The sequence below is a fragment of the Haemorhous mexicanus genome, chromosome 7 (assembly GCF_027477595.1).
Source record: "Haemorhous mexicanus isolate bHaeMex1 chromosome 7, bHaeMex1.pri, whole genome shotgun sequence".
Classification (NCBI taxonomy): Eukaryota; Metazoa; Chordata; class Aves; order Passeriformes; family Fringillidae; genus Haemorhous; species Haemorhous mexicanus.
This window is the reverse complement of record NC_082347.1, coordinates 30394277-30415143: the sequence shown is the minus strand read 5'-3', so window position 1 is coordinate 30415143 and position 20867 is coordinate 30394277. Positions and strand designations below refer to the sequence as shown.

At 50.7% G+C, this 20867-nt stretch overlaps 3 protein-coding genes across 3 annotated transcripts; all 3 read left to right on the top strand.

The window, feature by feature from the left end:
- The first annotated feature begins 823 nt into the window (after nt 1-823).
- Nucleotides 824-3649, top strand: CALHM3 (calcium homeostasis modulator 3). Its single transcript, XM_059852290.1, has 3 exons — nt 824-1110; nt 2009-2264; nt 3188-3649. Exons 1-3 carry the CDS (start codon nt 824-826, stop codon nt 3647-3649), a joined length of 1005 nt encoding a protein of 334 aa, XP_059708273.1.
- A 4332-nt stretch (nt 3650-7981) lies between these two features.
- On the top strand, nt 7982-10372 carry CALHM1 (calcium homeostasis modulator 1). Its single transcript, XM_059850781.1, has 2 exons — nt 7982-8530; nt 9905-10372. Exons 1-2 carry the CDS (start codon nt 7982-7984, stop codon nt 10370-10372), a joined length of 1017 nt encoding a protein of 338 aa, XP_059706764.1.
- Nucleotides 10373-13388: 3016 nt separating this feature from the next.
- CALHM2 (calcium homeostasis modulator family member 2) lies at nt 13389-18420 on the top strand. Its single transcript, XM_059851904.1, has 3 exons — nt 13389-13697; nt 15383-16364; nt 16448-18420. The coding sequence occupies exons 2-3, from the start codon at nt 15822-15824 to the stop codon at nt 16862-16864; spliced, it is 960 nt and encodes a 319-aa protein (XP_059707887.1). The 5' UTR covers nt 13389-13697; nt 15383-15821; the 3' UTR covers nt 16865-18420.
- The last annotated feature ends 2447 nt before the right edge of the window (nt 18421-20867 follow it).

Here is a 20867-nt window from a genome sequence, read left to right as displayed (position 1 = left end):
AAAGAACCAGCTGCTCTGATTGCCTCGTGCCCTCTGATGGGGAGCCAGAAGTGCCCCAGTGCAAGAGACATGGATGTAGCATGGTACAAATACCCCAGTATGTACAGGATGCACAGCCAAGAGCAGCCTTTGCCCCCAGGTGCTATTCCAGGCTTTGAAAGCTATCGAGTCTCACATCCTCCTGACTAGAGGTTTGGTCCTTTCAGCCCATTTTCATAGGGAAATCTGAGCTTGCAACACACTGAGCCAGGTGTGTGCTCCCTGCCTTCCCCCCTGCCCCACACAGGGCTGGGGACATGCAAAGAGAAGTGGGGCAGTAGCAGGAGCACAGATGAGCTCATTTGATTTACCTGGTTTCTCCTGGGCAGTGAATCACTCAACAGGCTTCAATCAGCAGAGAGCAGCTCGCAGGCATCCACCAATGGCTCTCTAGAGAGAGTTACCATCTCCTGGAGGGGGGACCGGGCATCACTGGAGGCTGTGACTGCTTGCCATGTGGCACAGCCCTGAAAATGAAAAACAAGGTGATAAAAAAGGCTGCTGGAGACTGTATCCATCAGTTCACCTAGAAAAGCTACCAACTGCCCTGGAAGACAAGCAGTGGGTAAGAGACAGCCCCGTGAGAGCCGTGTGCCAGTGGGGAAGCCCCAGTACAGGGTGTCCCTCCTACCACAGCAGCTCTCTTCCATCCTCATCCTCCTGCTGACTGGGAGCTGAGCTGCATGCCCTGCCCTGTGGCAGCAGCAGGAGGGACAGAGGGAGACAGGCCCTCCGAGCAGCGCAGGGGTTTCCCAGGAGGAGCACCCCTGGCCAAAAGAACACCATGGACCGTTTCCGGATGATCTTCCACTACTTCCAATCCAACTCGGAGTCTGTAATGAACGGGATCTGTGGGCTCTTGGCCCTGGCAAGTGTAAAGATGTACACCAGCTTGGACTTCAGCTGCCCCTGCCTGCCCCAGTACAACATGGCATATGGCTTGGGGATCATGTTCGTGCCCCCCATCATCCTCTTCCTGTGTGGCCTCATCCTCAACAGGCAGTCCCTGGTGATGCTGGAGGAGTGGAGGCGACCACTGGGGCACAGGAAGAAGGACCAAGCTGTCATCAGGTGGGGTTTGCAGTGGCAGTGGCATCCCTCTTCTCACCTCCTGTTTAGCTGTCCTTCTCCGTAGCTTTGATCCTCCTGGTAGATTAATTTTCTTGTAAGCTCATCTCCTGAGACCTCTCCCCATGACCCTGGGGGGGCAGGGGTCTGGGAAATGTATTTACATCCAGCAGAAATTAAGGCAGGCTCGTTCCATCCCAGCTAAGGAGAGCAGGAGTGCCTCAATACTGGTGGCTTATGCCACCACCCTGGGAAACTGCATTGCTGCTGTCCTGTCATGCACTCACAGGGTGTCTTCTGGGGCTTCCATGTGCAAAAACATCAGGCATTTCCTTTTAAATATGCAGAAGGTGTGGCATTTTCATCACGGTCATTCTTTATCAAAAGCCTCATGGTCTCACTCCCTTCACCTGAGTTTTTACTAATTTGTACTGGTAGAAGGGTGAGGAGAATAATGTTCCATCTGTTATAAGTAAAGTTTTATGCAGTACACAGGTTGGCTCAGAGAGAGGCAAGAAAGGCTGCAGAAAATAGGGGATTTTCCAGATTGAAAATGATGAGAAAAGGAAGCATGAACGTGGAAGACTAGGGAGAGCTGACAAAGATCTGTGCATGAGAGACATAAGGGTACAATCAAGGCATGCACATGCTGAGGGGACTGTGCACTGAGGGCAGGCAGCACACAGAGCACTCTCTTGTGCTAGTGCAGGTTTCACTGAGAGGCAGAACCAACAAAGACATCCCAGAGCAGAAGAAGCATCAGCGGGAGCAATGCTGAGGGCAGCCCTGGGAATCTGTTCCTTGGGTCTGGAAAGACTGCTTGGCATAGGACAGCCTGCATCCCTCAGGATGAGGAGAAAGCTCCCTGCATTAACCCACTCACCTCTCTCTGCTGCTCCAGGTACATGTGTTCCTCCATCATGCAGCGAGCCATGGTTGCCCCTGTTGTCTGGATCATAGTCACCCTCCTGGATGGCAAATGCCTGATCTGTGCTTTCAGTGGCTCCATGGATCCCCAGAAGTTTGTGGGCTTTGCCAATGTGAGCACAGAGCAGGTGCAGCAGCTGCTGGCCAAGGTGCCCTGCAAGGATGACGAGCTCATGAGGAACAACACGTCCCGCAAGGCAGTGTCCAGGTACCTGCGCTGCTGGTCCCAGGTGGGTCACTGCTGGCAGAGCCTCTCATGTTGGTGAGGTGACCTGGCATGTGGCATCTGCTCCTGCTCTTCCTTGATCTGCCATCGCTTCATTGTGGTCAGGCTGCGAGCAAAGCTGCTCTGTGCTTCTTTTTGCCTCCAAACATTGCTATCCTAAGTGATAATCTTAAGTTGGGTAGGGAAACAGAAATTATGGATGGTTTCATAGAAGAACCTGCAGCTTCTAAACCCAGATAATACAAGATGTTGTGTCTCCTGTTCAGTATCTCTCTGTTCAGTATAAAAAGATCCTTCTAACTGCCAGCCCTGCAGACAGGACCCACTGTTTTAAGGACAGTGCAAGTTTAGACAGATGAAAACAGCTTGCTCAGGAGCAATAGAACAGGGCACAATGGGGAGTGGAGCCCTGACTGGCTTCAGCTTTTGGTATAGAAGTGCCAGGTCAGGCTTTGGGACTCGTGGAAGGTCATTGAAAACAAGATCTTCTTTCTTATCAAAGGGAGCTGCCCATAGTCTGGGACGTCTTCATGTAGCAGTGGGGACTCCTGGGCCCTGGAGTTAGTGTAGGTGGCAGAGGAAGATCACTGGAGATAAGGAAATGCCAAAGGAGAGCACTAATGTCTCCTTTCCCTGGGGTACTCCTATGCTGATAGCAAATGCCTGTCTGCTCCAGGCAATTTTGCAATCAGTTATCCTTACTGAATGATTCATGCACAGATAAATATCCCATATTCTCTGGGAGGAAGTGATACCAACCCTCTGGGTACAGTGTGGGGTGCTGGACTACAGGGACAAATCAAAGCCAGGAGTCCAGATGATCACATTTCCCCTCCAGCCTCCTGTCTCTCTGATGCAGGAAAAGAGCTTGTGCCAGTCCTTGTGTCTGACTTGCTCCTGTTTCACTGCTTCTTTCTTATCACACAGGCACTTGGCTGGAGCATTTTGTTGATCCTGATCATAGCAGCTTTCCTTGCCCGCTGGCTCAGACCTTGCTTCAGCCAGGCCACCCTCCTGCAGGCACGTCACTGGAGCAACTACATTGACATTGAGCAAAAGATTTTTGAGGACACCTGCTGTGAGCACAGCCGGCTCTTTGCTCACAAATGCATCCTCCACTTCTTCGAAAGCATGCAGCAAGAGATCAAACTGCACAGCTTCAGCTTGCCTAGGGAGGGAGAGGGGGCTGAAGGAGGGGAAGGTCTTCTCCAGGGTATCACAGATCATGACCAGGTGAACAAACTTCTGAAAACGTGGTACTATGAGAAACCTCCCCTGGATGTCAGCCAGGCACACCAGAGGCATCCCCTGGTACGAGACAGATCCCCTCTGCCCAGGGCAGAAAATGCCAGCAGCCACTCCAAATTCCCCCAGCACACCAGTGTGTAAAGGGGGCTTTGTCCTGCAGGCACAGAAGGAGCATTGCCAAACCTCTGCACAAAGCAAGGACCTGCAGGCAGGTGACATACCTTCCTTCAAATCTGCAACCTCAAAGGCTCCACTCCAGGGCCTGCCTAGCAAAACCTCCAAAGTCAGCTAGTTCTGAGGGGCCGAGGGTCCCAGATGCAGTCACTGTTAATGACATTTCTCAGCCAAGGACCCTTGGGGCACTTTTGTCATACCAAAGAGTTTGCACCTTCTTACAGCTGTGATAAAAGTGTTCTGGCTAGAGGAAGGATTTAACCAGAGCAGCAGCATCTGGCTGCATACAAACCATACACACACAGAGGTGTGAGGAGCTCCTGCCCATTCCAATGAAATCTGGTTCAAAGGGTTATCAGAGCTGACACAGAAATTATTTAATTGCAACTCTCTTAGTACCACACCAACATATTTACTCAAAAAGGCAAAACCACCTCCTATGTCTTCCCATCTGCTGAGAGCTCTGGCTGCCCCCAGCCCAGCTGCCAAACTGCTCTGCCTTCCTCTCACAACCCATCAATACTTCCATGCATTTTAAAAATGAAATACAACTAAAATTCATGGAGCAGTATAACTTTAATTGAAGACACTTCTGAGTAAGGATCGGATTGGGTTGGATTTGCAGAAGGAACAGGAGATGGAGGCTTTGCAAAACACAACCATGGGGCTATCTGGGGTTTAGTGGCTGCTGTAGGCACTGGTGCTAAGCCACGGAAAGGACACACTGACTCTGCCTGAGAAGTGTGAGAACAGACTTTAAACACTCCCCTGTTAGATTTGAGTACAAACTGAACTATCCAGATGATCATCCTTTCAACACCTATTTGGGCATTTCCATCCATAGTTTCAAAGCTGTTTGAATGTAACCTTACCTCTGAGTCTTTGATGATAATTGCTTTCTCACCTGCCTTTTCCAGCCCCCACTGTACATGGTGCCAGTTTGACTGGTGTTTCTGTCCAGCACTGCTGCTTGGATGCATTAAAGCCTTTACTGCAAACTAACCCAGAACAGACACATCTGTTCCTCCAGGATGAACCTCACACTGATGCCCACTTTGTCTCTTGGAGGGAGAGGCGCAACGTGGAGGGGCTGGGGGGAGGTGGGAGTGAAGAAGAAATATCTCCTTGGGTATGGATAGGTGGGGCAAGCAGGGCATCCAGGAGGAAAGAAGAGGGTGGGATAGGGGCAGAGGAACCTGCCACCACATTGGGACTAAATCCAAAATAATGGATCAAAATAAAAATTCATATTAATCCCCCAATTTGACTTGTAAAGCTGCTGGCAGGTGGGTCACCTCCTGCCCAGGACGTTTGTATGCACAGGCCAGAGGATGAGGATGTACTGGGTAAAACACTGGGAGGCAAAAAATTTCCACAGCCCACCATGGGCAGCTGCACCCCTTTGCCCACTGAGGCTCAGTCAGGAGCTGCAGGGTACAGAGGGATGGGCTGCAGAGCTTTTCTTATTTGCATAGCAAACTCAGATCTGGATGAATCCCCAAGCTCTCTTGGATATGCTAGGAGAGTGCACAGAGCCAGCTGTGGCCCATGCTGGTAGGGAAAACCACAGTGGTCTTTTCTCCAGGAGCTCTTTAGATGCAGGGAGCTTCTGAGCACTTCTTTGAAATCAGCACTTTGAATTGTGTCTCTGGTTTACTTTTATCAGACAGAACATCACAAATCTGAGGCTGCAGCTCAGTTTGGACACACCATTCCATATTAGTCAAATTGGGTATTTTCCTAACATGCTCACAGCTGAGGTCTGCAGCTCCATTTGCATGCTGCTTTCCATGTGCTCAGGTTTTAAGTCATCCCATTGCAGCCACAAAAAATGAAAGGCTAAAAGGGGGAAGAGGAACAGATTTGTTATGTGTACCAGGAGGGAGCAAACAGGGTGCTCCATAGATTTTGAAGGTCTACAAAGGTTCACGTGCTGCTGGGAGAGTCTGGTCTTGTCATGCAATAGCTCCAGTTGGCTGGGGCTGTGGGTGTTCATATGTTTCTTTTTAAAGCCCAAGAACTCTTCTCCAGTGTGGAAAGTGATATCTGGCACCCCATGACAGGGCAAGAGGCAATAAACCCAAAATGCAGGAAAAATCCACTTACACAGAAGAAAACTGATTTTGAGGGTGATGGGAAGGCTTGCCCAGAAAGTCTATGGCACCTCCATCTATGGAAATAATCACATCCCAATTATATGTGAGCCTGAACATGCTCTGCACAGAGAGTGATGAGTGAATCAAAAAATCTCCAGAGGTCTCTTCCCACCAGCTCTATTAAAAGTGTGCACCCTCCTGGGCCAGAGAGGATCATTCACAAACTTTAGCAGCTGTCTCTCAAGGCTGCTGTGATGCCTGACCTGCAGATATGTCAGGTATCCTTAGGGATCCTCACCTGCCAAGAGCCTGTGAAACAGCAGAGCTGACTGCAAAGACAGCTTCCCCAGTCACTTCCTAAACTCTCCTGATGGGAATTGTTACTGCTTTCACATCCCTCCTTTCTATATCTTACAGTGACTGGGACATGCAAGACCCTCCTCAACTCCACACCTTGGAGTCTGTCTTGGGGTGCAGGTGCAGGACTGGGTCCAGGGAGGAACTTAGGCATGTACCATCTCTTTCAGGACAGGGTTTCCAGAGCACAAATAAGTTGGGATCTGGGAGGAATCATCAGCTCTGCCTTCCCTTGCAAGTCAGTTAGAGTGAACTTTCTGTTGGGAAGCTCATGAAAACAAAGTCCTTCCTAACAAGGCAACATGGAAAGAAAGACCCAGGCATTGTCTTCTACGGGCTCTTTTTTGATTCCCACTGACTATTGCTGGCTTCAGTGAGAACTGTAGTGCTGTACACTGAGCAAGCTCAGGCCCTCAATTCATGTTTAATAAAAGGCAGGGTTTTCCTGGAGATCAAAAAGCTCTCAGCTTTTTACAGGGTTGATTCACGCAGGCTTTGATGTGAACTGCCCTTCAAAAAGCCACTTGTCAGGTGAATAGAGAAGCCAGCCTGAGGTCTTAGCTAGCAATAATTACAATAGGCCTCATCTATATTCATGCAGCAAAATCTCTTCCCATTTGATGAGATCATGCAATTAACCTCTCCACAGCAGGCAGAGCTAAGACTGCTCAGGTGTTACCCACGTGCTCTGTGCTCACCTCTGTGCTGGCATCTCAGGGTCAACTCAGCATAATCAGCTGAGCCCCAGAAGTGGTGCAGGGCAGACTCAGAAACTGCAGCACTGATTAATGGTCAAAAAGTCTGGTCTGGCTTCCCAGCTCAGCGCTGACACACTGCAAAACCTTGAGGGGAAAGTACCTCTCCTGTGTCCTCCGTGTGCCACCCACCTGTGCACAGCTTCCCTTGGTGACATGTCCCACAGCCACCACTGCAGTCACACTGGTGCCCAGTCAGATGTATGTTGATAATCACATCAGCTCAGGTGGTGCCTGGACATGAACAACTGAGCAACTGCCACCACCTGTTTCACAGCCACTTGTAGTCCCAGGAATCCCCCATTTTCTGGCCAGCTTGAGGGAGTAACCAAGTGCACCAAGGCTGCTTTGTGACCTGGGAACTGAAATGCAGAGAGCACCATCAACACCATCCATTCCTTTAGATTTGTGTTGTGGAAGCCAAGCCCTGCCTGTTACCTCTCCTTCCTCTGCCTTTCCTTTTCTTTTCCCTTCCCTCTGCAGAATAAAAAAGAAAAGTTATTTCCCAGTGAAGCAGGTCCAGAAGTAAGGGCTGGCAGACCTGCAAGGTGCTTGCCTCAGATGCTGCTGAGGCAAGGCAGACACATGGAGGGAAGGGGGAAGCTCTGGAACCCCATTTTTCCATGTGTGCCAGCACTGTAGAGATGGGGTGTCCTGTTCAGTCCTGGGAGGAACATCCACCCCCTGCATTTGCAAACAGGTTCCCAGAGGCCAATCAGCCTCCTCTGCCCAGGGCACAAAGTGTTCTGGAGAGGACACAGCCATGGTAACACCTGCAGCCTCCAGCAAAGAGAGCTAGTGGCTGGAAGACTGCAGGAATGGGGATGTGGAGAAGAATGAAATCAGGTTTTGCAAACTAGAAATAACCCAGGTCGAGCAGCAGGAAGCAAACTCTAAACTTTTGTAGGCAGCAAAATCAGCAGGAAAAAATGTTAATTTTCTGCTTTAAATAGTGGAGTTGCAAGAGTGCATGGATGAAAGAGTGGACTGCACAGAAACTTAGTGATGCCATCTTTGAAGAGGAAATCTGAAAGAATGAAATAGACTGAGGCCACAGCTTGGACCCTGGCAGGGGAAGGAATCAAGCAAAGATGGACAAGTTTCGGATGATCTTCCAGTTTTTCCAGTCCAACCAGGAGTCCTTCATGAATGGCATCTGTGGGATCATGGCCCTTGCCAGCACCCAGATGTACTCAGCCTTTGATTTCAACTGCCCCTGCCTGCCACAGTACAACCTGGCCTACGGGCTGGGCATCCTCCTGGTGCCCCCCTTCATCTTGTTCCTGCTGGGTTTTGTGCTGAACAACAACATCTCCATGCTGGCAGAGGAGTGGCGGCGGCCGCGGGGCCGGCGGGGGAAGGACCCGGCTGTGCTGCGCTACATGTTCTGCTCCATGGCACAGCGGGCCATGATCGCCCCCGTGGTGTGGCTGTCGGTGACACTGCTGGACGGCAAGTGCATCACCTGTGCCTTCTGCACCTCGGTGCCCGTGGAGACCCTGGGCAATGCCAGCCACCCCCGCCTCTCCCAGGGGGAGGTACAGCGGATCCTCGCCCGAATCCCCTGCAAGGAGATCTACAATGGGCAGCAGCTCATTGCCAACGAAGTGGCCATCAGGTACCTGCGCTGCATCTCACAGGTAAGAGGCACCATGGCTGTGCCCTCACTGGTGGATTGGGGTTAGGCACTGCCAGCCCAAGCTCTTCCCTCAACAGAATCTCCTTGTTGAAATCAAGCTACAGCAGGAGAGATGGGTGATTTCACAGGGGTACAAGGTGTTCAGACTCAGCTCTGTGGGGTTATGCCTCCAGTGTGGTGCAGAGGCTGTAGCTGTATGTCATCCTGATAATTGGCCCCCTCTCCTGCCTGGGCAGACCAGGGCTACAGAGCAGTGACAGCCAAACCATCTGCATGTATTAATTCAGAGCAAGCTCAGAAGGGGCTGAGATGGATCTTACTCAGTGGCTGGTGGGTTGTCACCCTCTCCAATAACCCATCAGTTGCTCTTGCTTCTTATTACAACATGTGCAAGCAGCGGGCCGATAGCCATCTATGCCACTTGTCTCTGCTGTGCATGGGAGCAGCCAGGGTGTGTTTATTAGTCATCCCAGGGAACCACAAATGAAGATGTTCCACTAACCATTTGTCCTGTGCTTAATTCCTCTCAAACCCTCTGCTCCTGGCCACGCTGGAGACAAAATGGTCTGAAACACCTGTCACTCATGCACTCCCATTTAGAAGCAGACCTTCTGCCTTACCTCCTTAGGGCAGACAGGAATGATTATCCCCTTTAAGAGAAATGGAGCCACGGGGACTTCTCCAAAGACACAAAGCAGATTTTCCTGGGCATACCCTAGCTGGAAAGCATTGGGAGCTGAAAAACAGGAGGTCCCACATAGAACACCCCCCCCGACGTGCTCTTTTAGGGGGCTGCATTTCCAGGAGGGTTGAACATCACGAGCTCTGCCAGCACAGCCTGGAGGCAGCCTGAGCTAAGACTGATGGTGAACAAGACAAACTGGTTCTGGCTCTGTCCTCATCTCACCCTTTCTGTCAGACCCCATTAACAGGAGAGGTTTCACTGCTGCCCACTCACAGTAGATGTCACTAAGTTCAGCTTGGAAAAAGAGCTAAGACAGCTGCATAAACCAGGGAGTATCTGGGGCAATACTTCAAGTCAGAGGACACAGGCTATCCTAGACCTGGGTGAGGCACCATCATATTGGAGGCAGGACCAAGGGCTGGGCACAGGATTCAGCCCTGATGTTATTTATGGTCAGTGCCTGCTGGTGCTCTACAAGACAAGAAGCAAGAGGTGCTGCCTATGTGGATGCACTGAACAAAAATTCAGGGCAAATGGTTCGTAGGGCCTCCTCGTCCAGTTTGGCAGGGTAAACACAGCCAAGTGTCAAACAGCCCAAAGTGGGGTCAGGCTTGTCTGCAAACCAGGGGGGTTCTGCTGGCTGGTTCTCTGCCTGCCTGTGACAGCTCTGGTTCCCCTTCATCCCTGCAGGCTCTGGGCTGGTGCTTTGTGCTGCTGATGACCACTCTGGCTTTCTTGGTCAGATCGCTTCGGCCCTGCTTCAGCCAGGCTGCCTTCCTGAAGAGCAGATACTGGTCCCACTACATCGACATCGAGCGCAAGCTGTTCGATGAGACGTGTGCAGAGCACGCCAGGAGCTTTGCCAAGGTCTGCATCCAGCAGTTCTTTGAGGGCATGAGCACAGACCTGGTGGCCACTCGCTGCCACCTGCCCAGGAAAGCCCCTGCTGACGCAGGGGAAGCTGCCGAGAAGCTCCTGGGCATCACCGACCAGGGCACCATGAACATGGCCCTGAAGAGCTGGCACAGGTGCAAGCCCCCACTGCACCTCCACCCACCTGCCCAACCCACTGGAAATGGCTGGGAAGGAGAAGGGCAGCCCCCCATGCATCCCTCTGCCCCCCGAAAAGAGACAGCTGCCTACTACAGCTGGGTGTGAGGGCCCATGGGGCTGGGCAGAGGCAGATCACGTTTTTGTGAGATGGGCTGCAGAGAGAGCAGAAGCCAGGGCACAGGCAAGGGCTGCTGCCACAGCAGCTGCAGGGGAACAGGCACCCAAAGGGCTCAGTGTGATCCCATCTGCTCCCATCGGCTCTCACATCCAGTCCCACAGCAACGGTGATCCAGGTAACGAGTTGTGTGCCAGGAAGGATAATTTTGCGAGGCCATGGTGGACAAGCCCCAGGGATGCTGAGGGGTGCAATGTGGCAGCCAGATGTGCTATGTGTCCCACACCACTGAGCACCAGGTTTGTGTTGTGGCAATTGCCAAGACAGACACTACCAGATGTGCAAAACTTCCTCTCTTTCATGACGTGCTCAGCATGTGGGTCTAGGCAGTATTAAAAATCCCCTGGTGGGGAAACAAGCTGAGAGTGCCCATTTCTGGTGCCAAGTTGTGAAACCCTAAAGGATCACATAACCCCTCCACACACTACTTCCCCACAGACATACGGGGGCCCAAGCCAAAAAAAGCCTTAAAATAAATTTGACCAAAGCAATGAGCTAGTGAAGAGACATCCCATATTGCACTACATGTGACAGAAACAGCGTGGCTGGTGTTACAGGTACCATTAAATGAGGATTCCACAGAGATGCTCCTTGAGGGAAGTGTCCAGACAAGGAGCGCAGCTAGCATTCAGCACAGGGAATGGAGAGGAGGCCAGGCCAACACCCTGTCACAAATCTGCCTCAGGACGATTTACTCTTAGAATTTTTCCTGTATCTCTCCCTGACACAAATACTGTTGTTTAAAACCCACCTGGATATTTGTTTAAGAAGCCAAATGAATAATTTAGGCTTACCATTCAAGCTCTGTGCTCAAACAACAGGATTTATAACAGCTATTTACAAAAGCCATTGGTGTTTCTTTACTTGGATGCAATGAAAAGGACTGGAAGAGCCCCCAGGCCAAGCCAGAGGTGCTGAGGCTGTGTGAGTTGAAGAGTTTTGCCAGTGCACAGCCACCAGCAGCAGCCAGCCCTGGCCCCCAGAGGAGAAGCCGGGAAGTCACCCCCAACATTACACAATACGAGGTGGCTGCCCACTTCCATAGAAACAGAGGATGACAGGATGCAGGCCCTTGGGGTGACCATGGAAATCAGAGCCCAGAAGAGGGTTTCCCAGTGGCTCTGATTTTATTACAAATATGCAGAAGGCAAACCCCTTTTGAGGGATGAGTTTTAGCCCTGCCACGTCCCTTCCAAGATGTTCATCCACTTGAAATTTCTGCTGCGGTGTTCTTGTCCAAACAACTTATTATGAGTAACTGATGTGACTGTCGTTTGCATAAACCTTAATTATCAGTGTTTAACTCCACAGAGGCTTTGGGGAGAAGAGAACAAAGGACAAAAGTGATGAGGAAATTCTCCTGGCTGCTGTGAGAGCATCTTCGAAAGCTCATAGTCAAGGGCAGGCTTGAATCTGGCCAACTCCCAGGAGAAAGGAGCGTGACATAGCTTTGTCATTAATCTTCACACCCAAACTTTAATTAATGCACCTGCCCAGAAATTAATAGGCACAAAACCTGATTTACAAAGCAAAGGAGATTAAAAGATAAAGGTGGTTTCCACTCCTATTATTTGCAGTTTGGTGCTGTTCGTGGCTCACTGAGAAAGGCATGCTCAGAGTCCCCCACGATGGTGAGCAGCACGGAGGGATGGCGGGCTCCGTGGCACAGCAATTAAGGTATCAAATTAACTAGGTGCATTTGCAATGAGAAACTCTTGGACTTTTAACTAAGATTTTTAAGATTAGAGTTTTGCCCCCATGCAGCAAATTGAGCAGTTGCAGAGTCCTGATAGATCAGGCAGGTTCTCCTCTCCATGCTGGAATCTGGGGACATTGCTCATTGCCTTTGGGAGGAGAGCCTTCCCAAGAAAGCCCGACACAGCCTGGATTTCAGCCAGGCTGTGCTCCCAGTGCTGATCCCACTTTGTTGCAGTGCTCTGAGCGTGGAGCAAGCCCCAGGGCCCCCACCAAGCCAGCAGGGGAGCCAGCCCCAGGCAAGCACCGAGGGTGTGGGAGTGCCGAGGGATGCACCGCACCCAAACAACTGGGAGCTGCAAAAACCCGCCCGGGGACCCCAGGTCCGGGGGTAGGAAAGAAGACTGTCCAAAATTCCCATCGGCTGAACTGCCGGCGCTGGGCTGAGCCTACATTTGCTCGGGGAGGAGGGGAACGTGGGTGTTGCTGAAGATTTGCCTGTGCTGAAGACATTCTCTGAGGAGGGCTGAGTTTAACCCCAGGGACAAGACGGCAAGGAAGGTGGGGAAGGAGGATGGGGGCCTCCGGCCTCTGCAACAGGCTGGGCAGGAGCTGGAGCTGAGGGACAGACGGCAGAGAGGAGGGAGCAAAGAGAAAGAGAGGCGCTCTCGGCTGCCTCGCAGGCATCGCTCAAGCAGGGGAAACAGTGAGCAGAAAAGTTGAGCCAGGCAGGAATGCACCGCACCCGCCAAAAATCAGGCTGTGCCCAGCCCTGCACACACGGCCCCCAGCCCTGCTCAGCCCCAGCCTGCTCGGTCCCTCGTGGGGGACAGTGGAACCTGGCACCCCACAGAGCTTGTGATGCCCCAAAAATCCACCCAGGCAGGCGCCTTCCCGCTGGCTCAGCCGGCTCCCGTGTGCTAAAACAGAAGTTTCTGTCCCTTTTCGTGGGACCATGGGCTTCTCCTGCACTGTCCCTTCCTGCTTGGTGTGGCTCCGTCATCATCACGGCATCCCCTGGGGACGATGGGGGCTGCACCCAAGCCCCAGGCTGGGGGGATTCACCATTTCCCCTCTGCGCCCCTGCAAGGCGCCTCGTTGCTGCTGTTCTCCAGGCAAACTCCCGGCCGTCCCAACCAGCCACTGCACATCTGCATCATGAGTCTGAGCAAGCACGATGTGCTTTTTCCAGTGACTCATTCTCTCAGCTTTTCATTTCCTTTTTTTTTTTATTCTTAAAGGCACAACCTCAGCTGTGCACAGAGCAGAAGCCAAGCGCCTGCTCTTTGCCCCACCCAAGCTCAGAGCCTGAGAACAACCTCCTCCCTCTTCCCAAAAGCCAACAGCAGAGAGCATGCTTCAAACTGAATAAGGAAGCCTTCGCAAACTGTTAAGGCTGCTTTCAAAAGCTTTAACTTCACCCATCAGACCAGCCTTGGCTGCATCCCAACTCCTGCACAGCCCTGTGTGCTGCTGGAAACCCCCCACAACCAGAGCCTGAGCGAAAAAACACAGGAAGGGCTGAGAAGGCTCCAGAACTGGTTTCAACAACTTTTTCAAGTAAGTGACTTCATTTTTTCTCGCTTTCATATATATTTTGGGGAAAGAAACAGAGGCTCTTAAAAACTTACCTGCTGCAAACAACTTCTCCCCTCCTACCCAACCCTCTCTCCCAGATCATAACTACCAAGCAGAGGAAGGGTAACCTCTAAATGGCAAATACTTCTCTTTGCCAGCTCCTCAGATTTTTGCTTTGCCATTTGCCAGGCTCTGTCAGGAAGGTTACAGGGCCATGTTTATCAGGGCTGTTTGTGGGTAACTAACAACAGATGCTTGAACTTGAGCAAGTTTGTGGGCTTGGCATCTGGCTGCAAACTGGAGTTCCGGCAAGCATGGAGATGGAGGCCTGGCTCCCCATCACGTGGTGGCAGTTTTCGGCTGGTCCGTCTCCTTTGCAGAGGGAGTTTTGCATATGGAAAACTGGGAAGCTGCAGGAAGACATTAAGGGCTGTTTACGTTTGAACTCAGCAATATCACAGTGTGACTTTAGAGGGATTGCCATGGATTAGACACAGCAAAGAACAGAGGCAAAATTTCTGTCCCTGTTCCCCACCTATGCCCCACGGAGAAAGGGAGTGCAAAAGACCATAGGGATTAAAGTATCTTTGTCTCTTCTGTCCCTGAAGTCTTGTCCCTGCAGTTGGGGTGGCCCAGGAAAGACATTGGGGCAGGCCTGTGGGCCATGGCTCCCAGGTAGCCCCAGATGTGTGCTGGTACTTGCAGCACTGTGCAAGCTGCCAGAGACGGTTGGCTGTGTGCCCAGGTCCTTCCTGTCTCCAGCAAAGCCTGGTGAGAGCAGTTCCTCTGAGGCCAGAGGGTTTTGTCACGAGTGAGGGTTCCCAGAGCTTGCAAGGTGCTTGAGGCTTCCTGAGGAGAACCCGTGGGGGTGCAGCACTGATGGGAAGTCAGCTAAGAAATCAATTGAATCCAGCTTGCAGAAGGGATGGGGGAATGGATATTGCTGCAGAGAGCATGGATACAATCCCCAGTTATTTCCCTGCCCTTAAAAAAAAATCAGGGAACATGCTTTTCCCTGCTTGGTCCCAGGTGCCTGCAGCCCTGTCGGTGGGGTATAACACAGGCAAAGGGCACCAAAGAGCATCTCTGGCACTGAGGCTGCAGGTTGAGGGACTCAGTCTCAGGACAGCAATTAAGAGGCTAAGCTGGGACTGCAGGCCAGGACAGGAAATACAATTTTGTCAATCAGCTGCAGGATGGGAGATCATCCTGCCACACCTAATCCTAGCAAAAGCTCACACAATGGTGTCCCAGCTCTATGAGCATTTGGTGTTTGCATCCTGGGACATCAGGATAAGCTTTCCCACAAAGCAACTTCTCTTGCTGGTATGAACAGCCCCCAAGCATCCCTTCAGCCTTCTCAGCAAAGGCTGCTCCTGCCTGGGCCTCCCATGCCGCATTTCTGTGCCCCCAAATCTGCTGGGATGTCTCACAGCACCCCTTGCTGCCTTCCTCACATACCTGTGTCTATTCCTAAGTGTTAACTCATCAGCTCTAAAGAGGGAGGCAAAAGCCACACAGAACAGCTTCAAAGCAGCACAACCCCGGCACCTATGTGCCACATATGGCTGGGCTGGTGTGAGTCAGTTGCAGGGCTGGGGACATATCCTAGTGCTAGTGCTCTGGTCCAGTTTTCCCAGTAACATGATGTCCTCCCTTCATTGCAGGTTTGGGTGATCATCAAGAGTTTGCCAGTGATGCTGACAATAATTGCCTCTGTGACAGGTGACTAAGACCAAGCAGAAGGAAAGAGGACAAACGTGCAATTGAGAGGGACAGAAAGGTATGTCCCACCTGTCATCTTTGCTGTAATTAAGCTTTTGGAGGGCTTAGTGGGAAACTAAAATGGCTGAGGTTTCACATACTGCTTAGGCAAAGTCCCTTTTCAGCCCCTTTCGAAGTATCCCTGGTATCAGCAACCAGCTCCAGAGGCTGGGACACCAGGTGGAAGGAAGGGACACCAGTGAAGGTGTCTTGCTCCTGGAACAGCTCCTTGCACCTCAGCTAGCGCCAGGCCATTTCATCCCCCACTGGAGTGTTCCTCGGTGCTGGGGGCTGAGCCAGCACAGCCCCACTGCAGCACACACCTCTCAGCCTCCGGACGAGATGGCCGCCCTCATCGCTGAGAACTTCCGCTTCCTCTCCTTGTTCTTCAAGAGCAAAGATGTGATGATTTTCAATGGCTTGGTGGCCCTGGGCACAGTGGGGAGCGAGGAGCTCTTCTCAGTCGTTGCCTTTCACTGCCCCTGCTCCCCTGCCCGCAACTACATCTATGGGCTGGCTGCCATCGGTGTCCCGGCCCTGGCTCTCTTCGTCATTGGTGTCATCTGGAACAATCACACCTGGAACCTGGTGGCCGAGTGCCACAAGCGTGGCGCCAAGAACTTCTCTGCTGCTGCCACCTTCCTCCTCTTCGGCTCCATCATGGGCCGAGCGTCTGTGGCACCCATCACTTGGTCAGTCATCTCGCTGCTGCGTGGGGAAGCTTACATCTGTGCCCTCAGCGAGTTTGTCAAGCCATCCTCCCTGGACAAGTTTCCAGCTGAATACGGGGCCGAGGTGCTGGCCAAGATCCCCTGTAGAGACGTCCCTGCAAACCTCACCAAGTTCAGGGACGAGGTGACCCGGAGGCTGAGATACGAGTCCCAGGTAGGCTCACCAGGGAGAAAGCCACAGGGAGAGGGTAAGACCACCTTGCCATGTCCTAACACAGCCTCTCTCTTCCCTCCCAGCTCTTCGGCTGGCTGCTCATCGGCATCGTTGCGGTCCTGGTTTTCCTCACCAAGTGCCTGAAGCACTGCTGCTCGCCGCTGAGCTACCGGCAGGAGGCCTACTGGGCCCAGTACCGCTCCAACGAGGACAAGCTCTTCCGACGCACGGCCGAGGTCCACTCCAGGATCCTGGCAGCCAAGAATGTGAAACAATTCTTTGGCTTTGTGGCACTGGACAAGGAGGAGAAGGAGCTGGTGCAGGAGTTCCCGGTGGAGGGCGTCCAGCCAAGCCCCCAGTGGAATGCCATCACAGGTGTCTACATCTACCGAGAGAACAAGGGCTTCCCCCTCTACAGCCGCCTCCACAAATGGGCCAAAGGGGTGGAAGGGAACGGGCCAACCCCAGAAGGCCACGAACTGCTGTTTTTAGCTTCCTAAGACAGATGTGCATCAGCAGTGCTTCCCCTGACTGCCTGGCAGGCCTCCCAGTATCTGTGTTCAACTGAGGGATGCACTGGGAACATTCCTCCCGGCAGGATTACTTCTATCAGCAGGTAAAGAGGAATCAACAGCCTCAAGGCACAGACTGATAAGCAATACCCTGAGCTGGGGAACCTCTCCCTGGGAGACAACAGTCTCACTGCTGCTCCCAGAGACACAGGGGAGCAAAGAGCAGATGCAGCCCTTAACTCCAGGCTGCCAGTGCAGCCTACTGCCTGACACACCAGCAGAAGCCGTGGGGAGCAAGAGATGGGCACATTTCTCACTGTGATTCTTGCAGTCCCACTTGTCTCCCCCGCAGCAGGGTTAGCCCCAGCCATCCCATACCTATTTGATTTATTGACATTGATATCTTCTTACACACTTGTGTGATGCCTGTTACACAGGCAGGTCCCAGAGCACTTTACAGACTTTACAGTGCAGGTAAAAGAAGGAAGCAGTGGATAAATTCCTGAGACAAGGAGGATGCAATAGCATCCGGGAATGAATGGGTCAGTAATAGCCACCAACCAAATAACTGAGAGACTAAAGCAGGAGGAATCACCAATAAGGCACTCTGTAATTACCGAGTTGAAATTTGGGTAAGACACCAAACTCCCTTTGTTCTTACTAAAGTGCCAGGCAATCACTAATGAGCCCAAACTTCTCTGCTGCTGCCACTCTGCTTCAAATGGTCACCTCCATGAGTTTATAAATCCAGAGGAGGCACCATCATCAGAACAGCTTTGGGGCAAGGTAGCGAGGTGGAGACTGAGAGGAATCAGTACCCACAGCACTGTCTGCATCTCATTGCATTTGTCATCCAGCCATCAGATGAGAGTCCTTTGTTTGGGTTACAAGCTGCAGGACGATCTCAACCAGAATTAGCTTTACATAAATGTATGTATAAACATACATATAGTGGATATACCACATAACTGTCATTAGCGTGTTGTATTAATGGAGCATCTTTCTCAGAGGGGAAGGGGATGAGAAAGCTGACAGCCCAAAGAGCACATTGCATTCACCCATCTGCTGCACTGGGACTGCAGCCCTGGAGCAACAAGGGGACAGCAGGAAGAGAATGGGGGAGCAGCCTTCTCCCTACACATCTACCACTGAATTTTCTAAAACTCTTTCCACTGCCTTAATTGGCCCCTGGAGCACAACGTCTCTTTTATGGACTTGGCCATACTCTGGGAAAGCAAAACCAGAAAGGTGTAAAATCACTGCCCTCACCATGACACTGTGTGACTATGGCTTCAAGGCTGCTCCTCTGGCATTGCACAGTCCCTTTTCTCCCAGGGGTCAATCCTGTGTACACTGTTTAAAGAGCTGGCATGACAGAGAGGTTTGGTTTTCCTACTTGAACTGTTTTCTTATAGATACAACTTCCTTTTACACAGTGCCATTTACCAAAAAGCCTTAAGTTGTTCAAAAAACAGCCCAAACCCACAAAACTCAGAGGGGCTTACACACATGGAGATTTGAAATAAATTATTAAATGAGAGTTATTTTTCATTGACTTCTGAGTTTTTTTCAGGGAGTTATAAAAGGCATAATTTAACATTCTCTTTGAACTCAAGGACTGGGAACTTATTTTTTCTTTCTATTAAAGATTCAGATCCTCTCCTATCCAGATCATCCTAGAATGTTTCAAAGCATTACCACATCTTACAAGTTAGTAAAATGGCTTTTTAGTTATTCTTGCAGTGAGTAGCACAAATCTTGTATATCAGCATACACAATTGCAGCAAAGGAGAGAAAATTATTTTAAAAGCTTTTGACAAGTATGGTGTCTTGCAAGAAAGAGCTGCAGGCTACTCCCTCACATAAAGAGGCTGGAACACTGCTTCATGGACGAGGCATCCCAGGATCCCTGTTCAGCCTCTCCACAGATTTGCTTTGCATTTGTGGGAAGGCTTGGCTCCCAGCTTCATCATCAACTAATCTACAGAAATAATCAGATGGAAGTTAAATTAAATTGCATTAACTTGAGATGAAAGGGAGTTCATTTGCATTTCTTCTCGCTGGCCCTCGAGTGCGAACATGCAGATGTGCACGCCACCCCCACACAGCCAGCAGACACGAGGTAACTTGCTGAAACAAAGCAGAGTTCCTCTTACTTCCTTTATTTCCCTTGCCTTCCTCCTTGATAGTCCTAATTATTCCTTTGAACCACCTCCACTCTTCCTTCTCTTCCCCTTCCCTCCTTTGAAGGAAGGGGGCAAGACAAGTAATGCTTGAGAATGGATTTTTATCCTAAGAACAAACCATGAGCACAAACCATCTTTTGTTCTGTTTACATCCCTTCTCTCCTGTATTAAATCCACTCTCTTTCTGGCTGGGATGGGCTAGGGGCTTGTCCAGCTTGCCTGCTTTCCCTCCCTCTTGTTGAAGAGGCATGTTTGAGTGGACAGCTGTCAGTGAGGAGTGGAGCAAGACATTACACTCAGAAATTTGTTTGCAATCGCAGAGATTTGGTTTTTCCCCTCTCTGCCACCCTCTCTGAGCGTGGTCTCCACCAAGACAGCCCTAGGCTTCTGCCTCTCCTGGCACATCAGCACCCTCAGGAATATATCCCTGCTGCTCCTGTCACCCAGTGTCCCCCAGTAACAATGCTGAGGTGAGGAACATTAACCCAGATGGTTTTACACACAAGCACAAGCAGCCAGGTTAGATTTTTCCCTGAATTGCCAAGAGTGAAATTGAACCACCCATCTTCCTGGCATGCTGGATCACACAAGCTGTGAGCTCACACCCCCTGCTTTTCCTCCAAAGACCAACAATAATCCCATCACAGAACAGCCCACAGGTCACAGCTCCCAGCAGCAAGATGGGTTCAAACCAGGCTCCTCCAGTGCAGAGAATTACACACAGGTCCTTCACCTCTCCTGCCTACTACAGACACTATAATAGCCCTAGTAGTGAAGAAGAAACAATACCTCAGAGGGATCTTGGTTTCTATTGCAACGCTTATTTACATGTTCTGTTATGCAACTAATTAAACCAAAAGAGCCACCATCATTGAAGCTGTGTTCTTTTAAAAAGGCAGCAGTTGCTACTGGATGTTGTAATCAGCCTCCTCCACTACAAGACCATTAAGCAAAATCTGAGTACAGCACCCTGCTCTCCCTGGGGGCAAGAAGTGAAATTACTTGTTTCTGGATCCCAAAGGACTTGGGAATGAAACAGATGCTGAATCATCCATCCTTGCCAGCACTGGGCATTCACAAAGGCAGAAGAGCTGGGTCCTGCAAAGCTCTGGTTTTGAGTTTAGAGTACCTGCAATGAGTAAGACTCTTCAAGTTTGGTATTTCAAAGCTAGGGTCTACATTGGATAATCACATCTGTTTTCCTCTTGCCTCGAGTTCTTCCTCGGTAAACACTGGGCTGATCATATCCACATCTCAGTGGAAAGTTAGAGGAATATAGAATTGTAAGGATAAGGACCATAAGGCACTGACATCAGAGACAGCTTTTTCAAGTACCCAAAACACCTGGCTTTTTCCAAGCAGAAGGTTACATTGGGATGTTTTTTCAGGACAGAAAAAACACTTTTTTCTTTGATTTCAGTGATTTCTCTTAAGAGACAATGACGACTGAAAATCACTATTTTTTCTGTCATCAGTCCCTAGCAACTTGTTACAACAGATGGTTGCCCAGAGAGGTTGTGAAGTCTCCATTCTCGGGGAAATCAAAACCAAACTGGGATTGTACCGAAGCAACCTAGTCTTGCTGACCCCTGATTTGAGCAGGAGCTTTAAGATCATCATCAAGAGGCTCCTTCCAGCTTCAACTATGCCACCATCCAGTGTTGCTCTGCCAATTTCTAGAGCACAAAAGCACCTGAGATAAATCTTTTGAAGTGTTAATTCATCCAAAAGACAAGAATCTTCTCTGCCATCTTAACACTGAGAAAAATCAAATTGTAAGACATTACTGTACTTAAAAGCAGCGT